Source organism: Mchenga conophoros, linkage group LG22, assembly GCF_057382185.1.
Source record: "Mchenga conophoros isolate Kocher_MC1m ecotype Shallow Benthic linkage group LG22, M_conophoros_male_GT1.1, whole genome shotgun sequence".
Lineage (NCBI taxonomy): Eukaryota > Metazoa > Chordata > Actinopteri > Cichliformes > Cichlidae > Mchenga > Mchenga conophoros.
In genome coordinates this window covers 38,201,557-38,217,946 of record NC_140546.1, presented here as the reverse complement: position 1 = coordinate 38,217,946, position 16,390 = coordinate 38,201,557, and the positions used below count along the sequence as shown (strand labels likewise).

Genomic DNA, 16,390 nt, shown 5'->3' with positions numbered 1-16,390 from the left:
ACTAAGGAGTGATCACTGTGGACACCCATGGATATGAGAACTGAAAATTTCCTTCAATATATGGACAAATATCAAAATAGTGGATTTTATTTGTAATGTAATAAAGTTATAAACATCAGGCAGTGGTTTTACACATCACCATACAGAAGTGGGTATCAGTCAATCATGTAGATAATCTCCCAAAGCTAATTACAGTACAGTGATAATCATCTGTAGCTACCTCACAGACCTCCTGTTGCAGAAACTATCAAACACTGGTTGCTGTTTCTACAAACTGCAGTTTGAAGCTGTTTCAGGGCGATCATGATGTCAGTGAAATTTGAAGTTAATTTGCAGCTTTACGTCCTTCATAAACCTACAGCTTGACACACCTGAAGGGAGCGTGTTGGAAAAATACTGTAACCCTCTGAAATGTAGTGTTTTTCAGTAAAGCATGGCTGTGATTCACACTGGAGTGACAGGTTTTCAAAGTTTTTCTTTTTAAGATTAGACGTCTGCTCGAGCAGGACTAGAGCTCTATTTTTAAGCAGCTTTCTGAACCAGGAAAGCCACTAACCATCCCCACAGACTAACCTACGTGATGGTTTGTGGGCAGGTATCACTTTCTTCTCAAACTACACTTTAACATTATTCACACAAGTTCATCAGAGTTCGACAGGATGACGGGCTCTGTGGAGTCTCGTTGCCTATGTTGGTTTGATAGTGAAGACTTCGTGCACTCACGCACCTGCTGTTTGTCCCGTGTAAATGCTTCTAACAATGTCACCTCCTCACTAAAACAGCGGTTTCTCACCAGAGCTTCATTCTTTGTGGAAACAATATTTAGTAGATTCAGGTGTACACTCTTGTTTTATATCTGAAACCTATTATTACTGTTATTAGACGTCAGACCTTATTCAGACTACATCTGGTTATTTGGCATCCACACCTCTGTATTTGTAGCACTCATGAGTAAAAAATGTTGTGCCTCGTGACTGAGAGACAGTAAAGCAAGTACTGCACTGTTGTCAGTTAGTCCTCAATCCAACCTACCGTTTTGATCTCCCTAAACTTTGAAAATGGCCTGTTTACTACCACAGACTGTATATAAAAGATGCACGTGTTGCCTGCATTCTTTCCAAAGGCCAGCAGAGGGCAGCTGCACAAAAACTTGAAAAACCTCTTTCTTGATTTAAGGACTCAGTAAAAACCTTCCTGATGATTCTGAGGAGGATAAATCACAGCATGCTTTACTTGTTGGGTTACCTTTTGATTTTCACATGAGCCTGCATTGGTCCTCAGTTTCTCAGCAAGATCTCCAGCCCAGAAATCAAGGGGAAAGAAGTAAAAACAATTGAAGCTGTGTTTATTTACTTCAATCGGTTCATGGTCACAAATCATTTTTCCCTGCTTTTGTCTCTGTAGTCACATCTGTGAGCTGTAGGAAGGCGGAGGGAAACACTGCACAGTCAGATTGACCCCTCACTTTGTTCAGCTGATGTTTAAAATGGTCAGCTCGAGGCTTCAGTGTGTCCATCTTTTATATACAATCTAATGCGTGATGCCTTCTACAAGCGTTACAGAAGCCAAGAGGTGGATAAGGTGTTACATAGGACACTTCTTTCTCCCAGGTGTGAACGGTGATTAGTGTGCTTTCAGTGCAGAGTCTGACTGATTCTAGGATTTCACAGTATCTGCTTACTTTTTGTCTAGTATGTGCAAATTGATGATGTTCATAGCAAAATGCTCGGGGAGTCATTACAAATGTGTTATCATAGTTTATCTAGCAGAGTGCTTACTCTTTCTGCATCACAGACTAGCCAAAACTAAGACCCACCAAAAAACAAAACTGCATTGATCCAATACCTGTCAGGCTCCACTGCAGTGTACCATCACTCACACTGTTGATAATGACATGATTACCAGTAGCTGCTGCAAACATCTGAAAGTGATGTCAAGTCTATATTTGGCCAGTTTGTCACAAGAAGAGAGAATACACCAAACAAAATGAGCCCAGAAAGCAAGGCACGCCGACAGCAGCCGTTTAGTTTAAGGATGGAATGGCTTCAGCCAAAGTGGGACCGCTCTGAAGTCTGTGTGGCCCACACGTGCCGATCCTCAATGAGCGTCAGTTTTAGAAGCTCGGCCTTCCAGCTCCACGTTTAACTTTGAACTCCTGCGTCCACCGTATTCTTTGGTCTGAGAGGGTGTTCCTCTGATTAAGGCTCTGTCCCCTCTTCAACACCATTTGGACCGCGTCTGGGTCTCTCAGCTCCAGCTGGTGTCATACTGCGACCAGCCCTCTGGTGGAGCTAAGAACACCCTTCGACCACGGTACAGGAAGCTGACCACACCTCTATAACCTGTACGAGGAACTCCTGATTTTAAGTCATCCATTACTCCCAGATTTCGAGCAAAGACTTTAAAACTGTCCCTGGTGGAGTACTGCACCCTGTACGGCCCAGGTCCTCTTAAACTGCCCCCTTGTTGCAGATCCTCAATCTTTACCAGTGGGGCGCTATAAACCTCTTTAAACTTTTCCTCATACTTCTCTTTTAGCAAATAAGACAAATCCAGTTTGGTAAAAGGCACAAATTCAGTGTTTAGCTTAATATAACGAAGGTACTGGTCAAAGAATTGACCTAAGCTCACACCTTTCCGGCCAAAGGTGATAGTCCGAGAGATTTCTGGCCGAATGCAGGAGCGGCCGTTGCGCTGTTCCGGCTGACGCATCCAGTCGTCCCAGAAGGCCGATGGCCATTTGGGCTCCAGTTCATCCCACATCTCTTTCAGCAGCATCCAGCCCAGACCAGGGAAGAAGTCTGTCCTGTAGAGGAGATCAGCTTTGGACGAATCCACCAAGGCGTCTCTGCCATTGTCGTTCCAGGCAGAAACGCACCACAGGGTTGGGTCAGAACGCAAGATTGGATACAGGGCTCGGAAATACTCGAAGAAGTCAGGTGCGACCTGAAAGAGAGGAGACAGATGAAGAGTAATTCTGCTGCTTCAAACACATAATCACTGCCTCAAGTGTAACGATCCAGGTATTATTTACCTATTTATTAGACATTGTTTTACTATCTGTTCTTCTCTGATGGTCACAGACAAGATGCCAATCCAAATGTCCTTTGTTCTTCTAGTCTGTTAGCCAACAACAACTACTACTGTTCAACCTGAAACCATTTAAATGTTTGCTCACCACAAAACGAACGGGCCTGAAAGGAGTATTCTAGTGTACGACAGCGCATGTTCTGGCTTTGTAGATTCATATTTGTGAAAGTACTGTAGCATAAACAAGCCAACAAATACAGCAGACAAAAGCTGAAGCAGGGAGCTGAGTCCCATCATTTTCATTCCCAGCGTTACCCTACAAATGCTGTTATTGGTTTGTAGTTTGCATGCAACATGTGACATTTACATTTTCCCTTCCTCCATGTTAATTGTTTTTTCGGAAGTCGAGCGTTCACTTTTTGCTTTGCCATCTGAGAAGATCTTGATGTTCTTGATGTTCACTTCAGGACTGATTTCTGTGACTTCTTAAATCAGTTGATTTTCATGGTTGCAGTCCTAGAACTTTTTGATTGTAATTCTTGCATAATTTCTCATGCTTGAATGTCCTACATGAGGTCCTTAATAATTCTACAAAAAACTAAAAAAAAACCAAACAAAAAAAAAACCTAAACTGATGAGCGTTCAGTTTATTCAAGATGAAGCATTCTGATTAGTGTTTAGTAGAACGAGGCTACCTGCAGCCGAATATCAAAGGTTTGATTGCTCCGTGACAGAAGACTTGATCCTGGCATGATGTACCTTACCTATACTGGTCACTTTCGTGATATTCATGCAGTAGAGGTGTGCCTGTCTGTTGGGTTGGTATGTGCATAATGCACACCATGGAGACATTAAGGACACATATGTACAAATGCGTTTCATAGACTTCAGTTCAGCATTCACCACAATTATTCCTCAGCACCTAATTAGAAAACTGAAGCAAGAACGACGAGTCAGCATACAGAGAGGAGGTGCAACAGCTAACAGACTGGTGTAGAGTCAACAATCTGTCTCTGAATGTGGACAAAACAAAAGACAGGATTGTTGACTTCATGAGAGCACGGAGAGATCACTGCCCACTTAACATCATTGGATCCTCTGTGGAGGTCGTCAAGAGCACCAAATTCCTTGGTGTCCACCTGCCGGAGAACCTCTCCTGGTCCCTCAACATGAAAAGCCCATCTCCTTCCATCCATTCTCACCACCTTCTACAGAGAGACTAGCGAGAGCATCCTGAGCAGCTGCATCACTGCCTGGTATGGTAAGTGCACCGTATCAGATTGCAATACCGTACAATGTGATAGTGAGAACAGCCGAGAAGATCACTGGAGCCTCTCTTCCCTCCATCACGGACACGTATAACACCCACTGCATCCGCAGAGCCACCAGCATTGTGGAGGACCCCTCACACCCCTCACAAACACTCTTCACCTGCTGCCTTCTGGAAAGAGGTACCAGAGCATCCTGCCCCTCACTGCCAAACTGTGGAACAGTTTCTTCCCCCAGGCCGTCAGACTCTCGAACACTCAGTGACTGGACTGACTGACACACACACACACACACACACAGTTACCTTTTGCACAATGCTCAGTCTTTTTGCACAACCCACTGTGGTTGTTGCACTTTCCTGTTGGACTGTTGCGTGTCTGCATCGTTCTGTCCTGTCTGGTGTTGCACTGGTTTTGTAATTTTTGCACACTTGCACTTTCTGTAGTCCTGTGCTGATTGTCTGTTATATATAGCACCTTCATCTTAGAGGAACGCTGTCTCGCCTCACTCTGTGCTGTACCACTGTACATGGTTGAAAGGACAATAAAGCCACTTGACTTGACCTAGGGTAGGGATCAAACACACTAGCTGTTATTAATTACCAACTATTAATTTAGAGGACTGGGTAATGAATTTTCCCAAGGGGCTACATGAGAGGAAAACAAACTGTTGTGGAGGGCTGCACCAGTAAGTTAAACTCAGCATTAATAGTTCAATAATAATTCTCTCTCTTCTGGTGTTATTGGCAGATATTGCAGTTAGACAATGAAAATAAAAAATAAAAATAGTAAAAACACCAACAATTTAATTAATCAATGAATAAACATTCCCTTTTTGTCCCATTTCAGCCCCAACCTATCGGAGCATGCAGCTGCGTCCGTGATCTTCCAGTCCCAGTTCCACCTTAATCTCCAACTCTTTCCCTATCCCATGTACAAAGATCAGTAACTGGGCTGCCTCAGACATCACATGCTTGTTATGTAAATAGTTTCCCCCCACAAAACAACTAAAGCAGATTTTAATGGGGGGAGTCGTAGAGGAACAAGGGTCTCTGCTTTGAGACCAGCCTGGGACCACAGCATCATTCCTGATCATTCATATTCACCTCTGAGGTCTATTATTAAACAGAAAAGTCCACAAAACACTAAAATCTGAACGATAGCTTCCGCACATACAGTGTGTAGTAATCCAGTGGTGTGTTACACCAAGTGTAAAAGATCCATTCACTTAAACTCTTTATTCTTAAAGACAAAGCATTCAGCAAAGAACAGACTCATTCCACGACCTGCCTGAAACATCAAAAGAGCAAACTGGTAGATACCAGCTACATAAGTAAAGCCAGATTTTTCCCCAGGGCTCAGTTTCTCCAGAGCTGCTGGTTGAAATTACTTTATACTGCTGTAACTGCAGAGCCTCTTTTTACCACAACTTTTCTGTGTCACACGAAGCTTTTTACTTCAGAACGGATTTGTACTTTAAAGCGGTCAGTTCTTAAGAAAGAAGTTCTTAGCAGGCCTTACGATTGGATAAATACAACCTGAAATGGACAACAACACATACCACGACATACTACATAGTGTCATGATTTATTTAACTAAAACTGAACCAAAATGCAAAAACAATGTGTGAAAAACTGAGAACACTCCACGGATCAACAGCATGCGCAGAGCTGGTAATAATTCTGTAGAACAGTCTGAAATTTCTATGGTAGTTTCACTTTTACCGGAGAGAGGCAGAATATCAACCAAAAATGACATAAAAGCCATCAAATAAGTTGCAGGCCATTGAGTGAAATAAGCATTTGATCCCCAAGCAAACATGACTTAACGCTTGAGGGAGAATCCCTTGTTGGCACCACAGCGGTAAGACGTTCCTTTTAGTTGGTCACCAGGTCTACACACATCTCAGGAGAGATTTTAGATCACTCTTCTATACAGAAACTCTCTGAATCATTTAAGTGCAGTCATACTTAGACCACTGTGTGCTTATGGAGAACAAATTCAATTAGGCACAAGTGGCACCAGTAAAAATGTAAAGGAACAACATTAGAAATAGGATATACCAAGTTGTTTCCCACCTGAGGTTCTGAGTAGTCATGTAAATATAACCCTCGATTCCAAAAAGGTCGAGACACTATGTAAATTGTACACAGTAGATGCTCTATAAGCTGCTCAGAAGTGCACAAGGATGAAACGCTTTTATCTGTCACATTTAAATCAAATATGGGTTTTGGGGTGCGACCACGGTTATAACTAGCATATGCCACAGATCATTCACTGTGGTGACCCCTAATAAAGGGACTAGCCAAAAGAGGATGACAAGTCTACTGAAGTCTTTGCTGCTAAAATGATACAATGACAGCAAAATAACACTCATCATCTTCAAAAGTTGATTCTGTTCATCTGGACATAGCGTTTTATGGGAGAAACGTTTGGTCATCATCAGGTGACGTCTTCAGTCTCAGCTGACTGCAGGTTTCAATCTTATAAACAGGACATCTGCATAATGACTGAAACCAGCCCACTGAAGGAACAATGGGCTGGGAGGTCAGTTCCTTAATCTTAATTATGCAAACTCTCATTGATCAACAACCACTGACCAAAACCCACTGATCAATGTCCATGAGCACCATTAACATGGAGTTGGGGAATGGCTGCAATCACAGCATTGTAAGATGGTGACAGATGCACCCTTAGGCCCCTCCTCCATTCAGAGATGGTCTTTCCCTTTTCACGTAAATGGCCTCCTTGACTCCGCCCTCAAACCAGCGTTCCTCCCTGTCCAGGATGTTACATCCTCATCATTGAAAGTGTCCACTGGCCTGTAGGTGTGCATAGACTGCAGAGTCCTGGCCTGACGAGGTGGCTCTCCTGTGTTGTGCCATCCGCTTGCCAGGACTCTGCAGTCTATTTACACCTACAGGTCAGTGGCTGTTGATCAATGAGAGTTTGCATAATTAAGATTAAGGAACTGACCTCCCAGCCCATTGTTCCTTCAGTGGGCTGGTTTCAGTCATTATGCAGATGTGCTGTTTATAAGATTGAAACCTGCAGTCAGCTGAGACTGAAGACGTCACCTGATGATGACGAAACGTTTCTCCCCCAAACGCTACGTCCAGATGAACAGAATCAACTTTTGGAGATTTACTTACCTGGATGACTGAGCATGCATCAAAACACCCATCATCAATACCATGACAATAATGTGGATGTCTGAGAGCACTCACCTCCAAGTCATCCTCCACAATGACCACAGTAGACTGCGAGAATGTGTGAAATACTTGGTTGAGTGCCCAGCGGTAATGTCGGGCGATTTTGTAGTACCCCTGGAACTTCCTGTGTTCTGGCCGGACTCTGATGTCCGACAGGTCTGGTTGGCTTATGTGCGTTACTTTTTCTCCGTATGAGCCAATCACACGAGCCGTCTCAGCATGGCCGCAGTCTTGGCTGACGATGATTGGATACAGTTCTTGAGAAGGGCGGTACTGTATCAGTTTGTCAAGACTCCGCTTTACTGTCACTCTGTCACAGGCAATAACCAGAATGGGAATGATGACTTGTGGACCAGAAACAGAAGCTGTTACTTTATTGTCCTCAGCAACCTCTTCCTTTACATCAGTGGCCTGATGCCGTTCTATATTGGAGCCTGCAGCTACTGTAGCAACAGACCTCTGTGTGTGTTTTATTTCACCTTGGTCCCCAACATACACATCATTTATGAGAGGAACTGGATTATTCTGCTGCTGGTCAACAATCTGATTTACTTCTTTGATATTATCAGTTTGCTTTTTCCCAATCTCCTTCTGCCGAGCCCACACCGCCCTGTGACTTTCAATTTGCTTTAATAGCTTTTTCTGGGTGTCAAGTTGAATTTCAACCTCCTCGGCCAGTCGGATGACCTCCCCAGCAAGGTTAACTTGACCTCCTTTACCTCTGACCATGCCCCACTCCTCCTTTCCTCCTGGTTCAGCTCCACCGCCTTCTCCTAGGTGGCCCATGGGAGGGCGACCCCAAAGGTAAAGTAGAAGCAAAGCATTCCAGGCGACAAACAGGAAAGCACCGCATAGTATAAAAGAGCTTTTCTTGCGAACCATGGCCCAATAACACTAGAAAAGGGGTGGGGTTGATAAGGAACAAGCGATACCAGTATGAATCCTACAGACCAAGGTGACTATTTTGGATGTGCAGGGAGTTAATATCCCACCATTCTGTACTTATTTCATTCTGTCCTTCAGTCAGGAGGGTGTCTGCTATAGGAATGTCTAATTTAAAAGGAATTTATATGATGTTACTGTGGAATACATGCAGTCTATGAAATCCCATAAGGTCAGGTCAGCAAGCTTGCAGCTAGCAAAATGGACTGCAGGTGAAAGTGGACAAAAGGAGAAGACAGGTCACTTTGGGTGGAGGGAGTGCAACTCCTTGAATGTTATCCTTCCACCATCCTGAAAAAAAGAGAAGGGAAACATTCAGCTTGGTGACTGTAGGTCATTTGAGAATTTCATAAGTGTACTGTATATGTGTCTCTGTAAAACAAAAGCAGCTATACTGTCAGTTAAACCCACAACAAGATCAAGACCATTCCTCGCCCAGCGGAAGAGTCAACTAGGGCATGCAGAGGGTTGGTGTCACTGCTGAGGATACAGGAAGATGGTGGGAAATAGGGTTGGGTCATATCATATCGTTCACGGTAATACCGGTATAACGTTAGGCAATGATAAGAAAATGAAATATCACAATAGAATATGGGTAAAACGGGCATGCGCAGTGCCTTTGCTTTCATACGCACATGGCGGAAAAAGCATGGCGGCGACGGAGAATGAGAAGAGCGAAAGTGGATCTTTGAATGAAACAGATGAACCAGAATTGGTTTGTAAAAATGCTGCAACTTCCAGGGTTGAGGAACTGACCCCGCTTTTGTCCGTCAGATACACACCAAAGCACAATTTTTGTAATGCACATAAAAACAGCTGCTTGTTTAAGTGAAAATACATTGATGGGGTTTCTTTGCACTAATAAAGTAGTGGAGTTGTAAAGTATTTTGTCTAGTGTCAATTATATCGTCAATTATATTGTTATGGTAAATTTTCAAATATATCGTGATAAATATTTTTGGCCATATTGCCCTGCCCTAGTGGGGAAAAAAACCCTTCAAAACAAGCTCTTCTTTTAGATTCTTGCAATATGAGCAAAGGACACAATCATGTAGTTTTAAGGTGACTTAAATCAGAAAACCTTAGACTACTCAGTTTGCAGAGGTGTGAGGGATCTTCCAGGAATGGTGATGCTATTTTCCGTAGACTTCACTAGTCAGTAGGCAGTGATTTCATCCCTGTTGATCTCTAACCTGGAACACAGCTTGCTCCAGGGAAGATGAGGATTGCAGCACGTTATCATGGTGATATACCCCGGTAAGAACTGATAGTAAAGGCCTCTGGCAGGACAGAGTGGTCACACCGAGGTTCTGGCTGATGTTTTAGTCAACATGTGAAACTGACCTGTACACAACTTCAACTGGACACCAACAGTATTCATAAATTAAAGACATCTAAAACTAAATGTCCAGTCCAATAAACCTGAATGTTGACAAGCTTTCTCTGTTATTTCAAAGTAACAGAGGAATAAATTTAGTAAGTGAGCGAGCGGATGAAGGTCACTTCTTAGCATTAGAAACACCTAAACCAATTAGCACTGACAAACATAAGCCTGTGCTCTGACAGGATGAAGCCAGTTCTCTAAGGTAGCAGAGAGGTGGGTAGATAAAGGTGCTACCCATTACTGTCACATTCTCAGTTTACCCCACATTTGTTCCAGCCAAACAAGTTAAAGTGTAGTGTCATGCCTGCAGAGTGAGAAATGGTTATGGTTAGTGGCCATGTGCACTCTGTCAACAGATCCAAACTTACCACAGTACAACACAACAGACTCTTCTATTCACTTTATATTATACTGGATGATTGGATGAGCAATACTGATTTTCAAGATGAAAAAAACACTATAGTTACTGAAGACCGGTTTCTTAAACTGTCATTTATTGTTTGATTCTTTATGATTGAACGGTTGGGTGTTCCCGTAGAGGTTGGGTGTATTGTGTGTGTCAAGCAGCAACCAAGGGCAGGGACCCTGGAGGATCGATTCCTGGCTACCGAGGCTGGAAATGGGGACGTCACCCGTCTGATGGGGAAGGAGCCTGAGCTAGTGCATGACATTGAGAGGTACTGGCTAGACACAGTCGAGTTTACTTCAATGCACAGCTTAGGCTCTGGAACCAGTCTCCAGAAGCAGGGCTGAACTCGGCCCCAGCATGGACTTGCCCTTGGTGAGAAGCAGCAAGCTGGGGTGGGTATCCTGGCATCCCCTCGGCTTGATGCCTTTACATTGGGGGTTTTTCCCAGAGAACGAAAAGGTTTGTTCCCTGCGCCTCTGGATCAGGGAACGGGTCTTGACTGTCGTCTGCACTTATGCGCCAAACAACAGTTCAGAGTACTCGGGCTTCTTGGAGTCCTGTCTTTGGGATCAGGTGGCAGGGGGAGTATGCTGGACAGACCTGGTGCCCCAAAATGTATAGTGAGGGTACACTGGGAACACCTAACAGAGGTCCCAGTGTACAACTCTCACTTCTAGCAGAGCTTCAACAATATTCCGAGTGAGACTGGGGACATTGAGTCCAAATGGACTGAGACTGCTGCACTGAACTGTGGCTGCAAGGTGGTTGGTGCTTGTCGTGGTAGTAACCCCCGAACCAGCTGCTGGACACTGGAGGTGAAAGGAGGCATCAGGCTGAAAAAGGACTCCTATTGAGCTTGATTAGCCTTTGGGACATTGGAGGCAGCCGATGGGTACTGACTGTCACGGACCTGGGTCTGAAGGACCCACAGTCTGTGAATAAGCATGGACATGTGTATTTTTGGTGCTTCTGTCCTCTGTTTCCTTATGTTTGTGTGTAGGTGGGTGTGGCAAAGCACCTGTTCTTCAGCCCTGTTGGGCGTGGCAGTCAGGAGCCTGGCCACACCTGAGGAGAAGCGCACACACCTGAAGTCGATCAAGCCTCGTCGGGGAGCTATTTAACAGTTTGGCTGAGCGCTCCTCGACGCTGGATTGTTGCATAAGACTCCACGTCAGTGTCTTGACTAAGGTTTAAATCAGTGTGTGCATACCTGCAAGAGCATGTTTCTTGACGGCTGCCTCTGGTATTCTTTCCCCCAGGAGGAGCGTGGAAACAGGAGGGTAGTGAGCACGGGGATTGCGAAAACACGGGAGCGGAGAGCACCAAGACACGGATTTTGGGAGAAGACACTGCACGGGAGTCAAGGGAGCACACGGGGATTTATTGTTATTTCTCCTACACTGTCAATAAACGCACCATTGCGGTGAAGAGTCCTGCGTTTTGGGTCCTATCTTCCCCACACCTCTATGGTCTGCCCCGCAGACCGTGACACTGGCAGACCAAGCCACACAATGGCTGAAACAAAAATTCAGGTGGGAGTTTGGTGAAGCCATGGAAAAACAACTTTGGAAAGCGGTGCTCTACCGACAATGTGTACAGCGCGGGTGAAGTGCTGCTGACTTCAACTGATGATATTGTCGGGGGTTGGAATACTCGGAGGACGTCTTCCGTAGGATTAAGACGTCTCAGTGGGATAGGGTTAGGGAAGCAGAGTCTGGGGATGACCTAAGCATTACTCGGGGTAAGGTCACTGAGGCAGTTAAACAACACCATGGTGGCATGGCCCATGGGGTGGATAAGGTTCACCCTGAGGTCCTCATGGCTCTGGATGTTGTAAGGTTTCGGTTGACATGTCTTTGCAATGTTGCGTTGAGATCTGGGGTGGTACCTCTGAATTGGCAGACCGGGGTAGTGGTTCCCATCTTCAAGAAGGGGGACCTGAGGGTGTGCTCCAACTATGATGGGGATCACGCTCATTAGCCTCCCCGGGAAAGTCTATGACAGGATGCTTCATCAGGAACTCAATGGGGATGTTGCGAACAACACTAGAAGCCAACTTCAAGCCAATAGCACAAGTAACCATCAAATGCTTTGTCCTGTCAAATCCTAGGCCTGAACCCTCTCAGTGAGATAACTGACAAGACTGGCTACGGATACCGACTACGGAATGGAGCAAGCCACCATCATCAGCCACCTCGTCTATATGGTTGACATCAAGATGTATGCCAGGAGTGAATGATCACTGATCCACACCACCAGGATCTACCAGCAATGACATCGGCATGTCATTCAGACTGGAGAAGATGGTAACAAAGAGAGGGAAGGTAGTCAGAAGTAAGGGGACAGCCCTACCAGAAGGCAACATTGCAGACGTTGAGGACAGCTACAAGTACCTGTGAATCCCACAGGCAGAGAGTAAGGCAAGTCCTGAGGAGTCAGCTGAATGGGAAGGACAAAATCTGGGCTATCAACACCTACGCCCTGCCCATGATCAGGTACCCCTGCTGGGATAATATCCTGGCCAAAGGAGGAGATAGAAGCTACTAACATCAAGACAAGAAAGCTCCTCCTCCATACAGGGTTTCACCCCAAGTCCAGAACCCTGAGACTGTGTGCTAGGCGGAAGGAAGGAGGCTGGGAACTAGTGAGTGTCAGAAGCATGGAAACCCCTGGAGGTCCCGAGGTCAAAATGGGAGACGCCCCCTAGGGTGGTCGAGAATGACTGAGCTAAGATCCTGTGGGACTTCCAGATACAGACGGAAAAATTGGTGGTGGCTAACCAACCAGAAATAGTAGCGATGAACAAGCAGAGTAAGACGGCTATAGTGATAGATGTCAGCTACGTGGCATATAAAAACATGACAGAATGCAGTGACAGCCCTCTATAGAGCTTAAAATACTCTCACAATATTTGGGGATTATACTTTACAGTACTGTAGGTTTTTGCACTACAACGTAAAGCACCTTGAGGCGCTTGGTCTTATATGTATGGCAACTTTAAGTGGAAAAAGATGAATGTTAGATTATATTGTAGTGACAATAAAATGAGAGGTGTAATATCAAACTGTGCAAAGAATACTTGATGTAAAACGTGTTCTGGAAATATATAAACTATTCATGCAAATCTCTCATGAAATTGGAAAATGAGTATATTAATTGACTAATGTAAACTTCTCTCATGTTTCACTTATCTTATTTCCTTCAGTAACATTTATATTTATTTCATTTCAATTTAGTTTTGCTTTAACTGTATAAAGCAATACAACAATTTTCAAACATGCACAGCAACCCTAACTTTTTATGACCGAGGTAAGCGTGAGAACACAACAGCTGGAGACAGCTGGATCAAGATTAAAAGTTGATTTTGGCTGCCAGCTAGTTAGTACTAATTCTCTTTCAAACTGCATTTTAATCTCTTAAATGTTAACATTGTACAGCAATATATATTAGTTGTGATTATCTGTAACAGTGATTAAGCCATTGTTAAATACATTTGTGTTTATAGCTTTTTAAAAATTGTCCATCTGCCTGGGACTAGAGCTGAAAACCAGCCTGTAATGGAGTAGACTGGTTCTAATATAGTGCTTTTCTACTACACTCGAGCAGCCAAAGTACTTTATACAACGGTTCTTATTCACCTATTCACACAAGCACTTTCTAATTTATATTTTTACAAACATTCATACTTCATCAGAGAGCAACTTGGGGTTCAGTATCTTGCCCGGGACATTTGACATGCAGACTGAAGACTAGAGTCGCTCGGGACTGAACCACCAGTCTTCTTGGATGAGTGACGAAACGTTTCTCCTAAGTCCAGATGAACAGAATGCATTTTTGGGGATTTGAACATGCATCAAGACATGTCTCTGCCTCATTCTTGCAATACTGTCAAGAACCTGTGTATGAAAACAGTTTGCTAAGGAAAACTCGATCAAAGACGCCCACCTATATGCAAAACAAACCAATTTAGAGTTCAATGCTGTGTGGACTTGAGAATGGGGTTAAAGGTAAGGCTTGTCTCTCTAACTCTTCACCATTGCAATCTGAAGCTTTCAATCATGTACTAGGTACTTTTAACAGCACTGTGACATTAGATAGCTATGAGTATTTTTGATTCCTATAATAATGATCTCTGTAAGTTTACCTATGCTAAATATCCATGAGACTACTTCTCAGATGACTCTCTCTCTCTCTGTTTAATATATCAAGCAGCTTGATTATTTGCAAAAGACAGCTTATTAAAGAAAGGGTCAAGAGTCCCGGACAGTGTCAGACATCATCAGCTCAACTGAAATTAAAAAATGCCTCAAATTTGAGAGAACAGACAGACACAAACTGGTCAGAGAGACTAAGCCCAGCAAGTTAAACTCACTGCCAACTGTACCTGAAGTCGTGGTCCTGTTCAGCCATGCAGGGCTTCAAGCCGACAAGAGGAGCCGAGCAGAAGAAGAAACTGTTGCTCCTGTCACAAAGTGTACCAGCTGAAAGTCTCGGTGAATCCCCTCCTCCCTCCGCCAGCCGACGTGGAGCTGACTGGTAGGATGACAGAGAGCAGCCTGCGGCACGAACCTACTGAAGTAACGGACACGGACCGGGCTTACCGGTGTTCGGCTCACATGATTCCTGTGAACTGGGGGCTGGCAGGGAAGGACTGGGAGGGCGGCCGACGCCTCTTAGTTTGCCAACACTACAAACTTGTTGTTCTGCTTTCAGCTGACTCGTCCACTCTGCACACAGCAGCCGTCTGTGTCGCTGAACTGTTCGCTTCATATGCCCAGTGTCGCTGAAGCTGAGTTCAAGCACAGGACACGGTGCGTGTTAAATGCAGCAGGGCCGTGCCCAGTGTCTGTCCCCTCTACAGCGGTCTCTGAGCATCACACACATACCGATCATCCTCACGGCCAGCTAACCAGTTCACTTGCGCTGACGTGCTGTTAGCAAGCCGGCTAACGCCAAATAGCCACAATGACAGCTTTTTAGCTGAACAGCCGCCCCAGTCAACGACAGGATGCAGCGGCAGGATCCAGGGTCACTCACCTCTCTCATGCCGTGCTGGCCCGCTAAACGAGGCTTGCATTTCCAAATGAACTGAGGCTCATCGAGCTGCAGCACTAACCGGCTAGCTGGCGAGCTAGCTGACGTTAGCTAGTCGAGACCCTCTTATTTCTTATGGTGTGACATTAAGCAGCACATTTCTGAGTGGGTTCACAGAGGCCCCAGTATCACTTTCTGCACCTTATCCGCCTCCTGTTCAGTCATCTTCCCGGCCTCGTTCCCGTATCCAGCGCCAGCAGCTGTCTATGTTAGCCGGCTACAGTGTCTGCTCCGCAGCAGGGGGCAGACTGCTAGCGGTCTGTGCTCCACGGAGAAACTTTGCGGAGGGAAGCGCTTCTCTGTGTCCCTGCAGCCAGGGGCTTCACTTACTCCACAGACCACTACCTCCCATGTGTGTTGATGGCATTTTTCTTTTGATTGCACAAAACTACACTTCCGGATTGTCGACTGGCTTAGAACCGAGTTGACCCGAACCGAGCCGAAGTCTAATCCCTGACAAACTCACATCTTTCCAGCTCACAAAATCACTTTTCTCTGATCATTCCAGTCTTCACTTGTTGCCGCAGGTTTTCTTAGACACTCCATAGAGGTCGGACCTACTGCTTTGTAGGCTTCAATGTGTTACTGGGAATGTGAAATTCAGTTGTTACATCTAACGTCTGCGTGGTTTGCAAGGGAAGGTTAGGATAGTAGTTAGTTAAATAAATTCACAACTTGAGCAAATGTTACAAGATATACTTAAAACATTAAAACTTAAAAAAATGATCACACACAAACACAGGGGCATCACCTTAAAGATAAAATAGTAGTAGTTTGTAAGTCATCCAACCACGGTTTGTATTTTTCCAGCTGTGCTGTACCTCTGTTATACACAGAAACTAAAAACGTGCATCCTCTAACTCGTCTGGCAGGCCTCCTCTCTCCTGAAGATGTATTTTAGAAGTGGAGGCATGACATACTGCCACAGTAAATCATTGCACTGTTTTTCTTACAGTTTTTGTGTTTTTATGTATATGTGTTTTTAATATGAATGGTTTAGTGGCATTTTCTGGGCACACAAATTAAGAGAAAGGAGAAAAGCTTTATCACT

General features: G+C 44.6%; 1 protein-coding gene across 2 annotated transcripts; it reads right to left on the bottom strand.

Annotated features, from left to right (window-relative positions):
* Positions 1–71: 71 nt before the first annotated feature.
* Positions 72–15,853, bottom strand: mgat1b (alpha-1,3-mannosyl-glycoprotein 2-beta-N-acetylglucosaminyltransferase b). 2 transcript variants are annotated; one of them, XM_085263189.1, is made up of 3 exons: positions 14,630–15,853; positions 7,526–8,743; positions 72–2,946 (listed from the first exon to the last, which is right to left on the bottom strand). In XM_085263189.1, the coding sequence occupies exons 2-3, from the start codon at positions 8,390–8,392 to the stop codon at positions 2,248–2,250; spliced, it is 1,566 nt and encodes a 521-aa protein (XP_085119315.1). In that variant the 5' UTR covers positions 8,393–8,743; positions 14,630–15,853; the 3' UTR covers positions 72–2,247. The 2 variants fall into 2 exon arrangements, with proteins under 2 accessions (XP_085119315.1, XP_085119316.1); XM_085263190.1 differs by having other exon boundaries at positions 15,283–15,853.
* Positions 15,854–16,390: the final 537 nt, after the last annotated feature.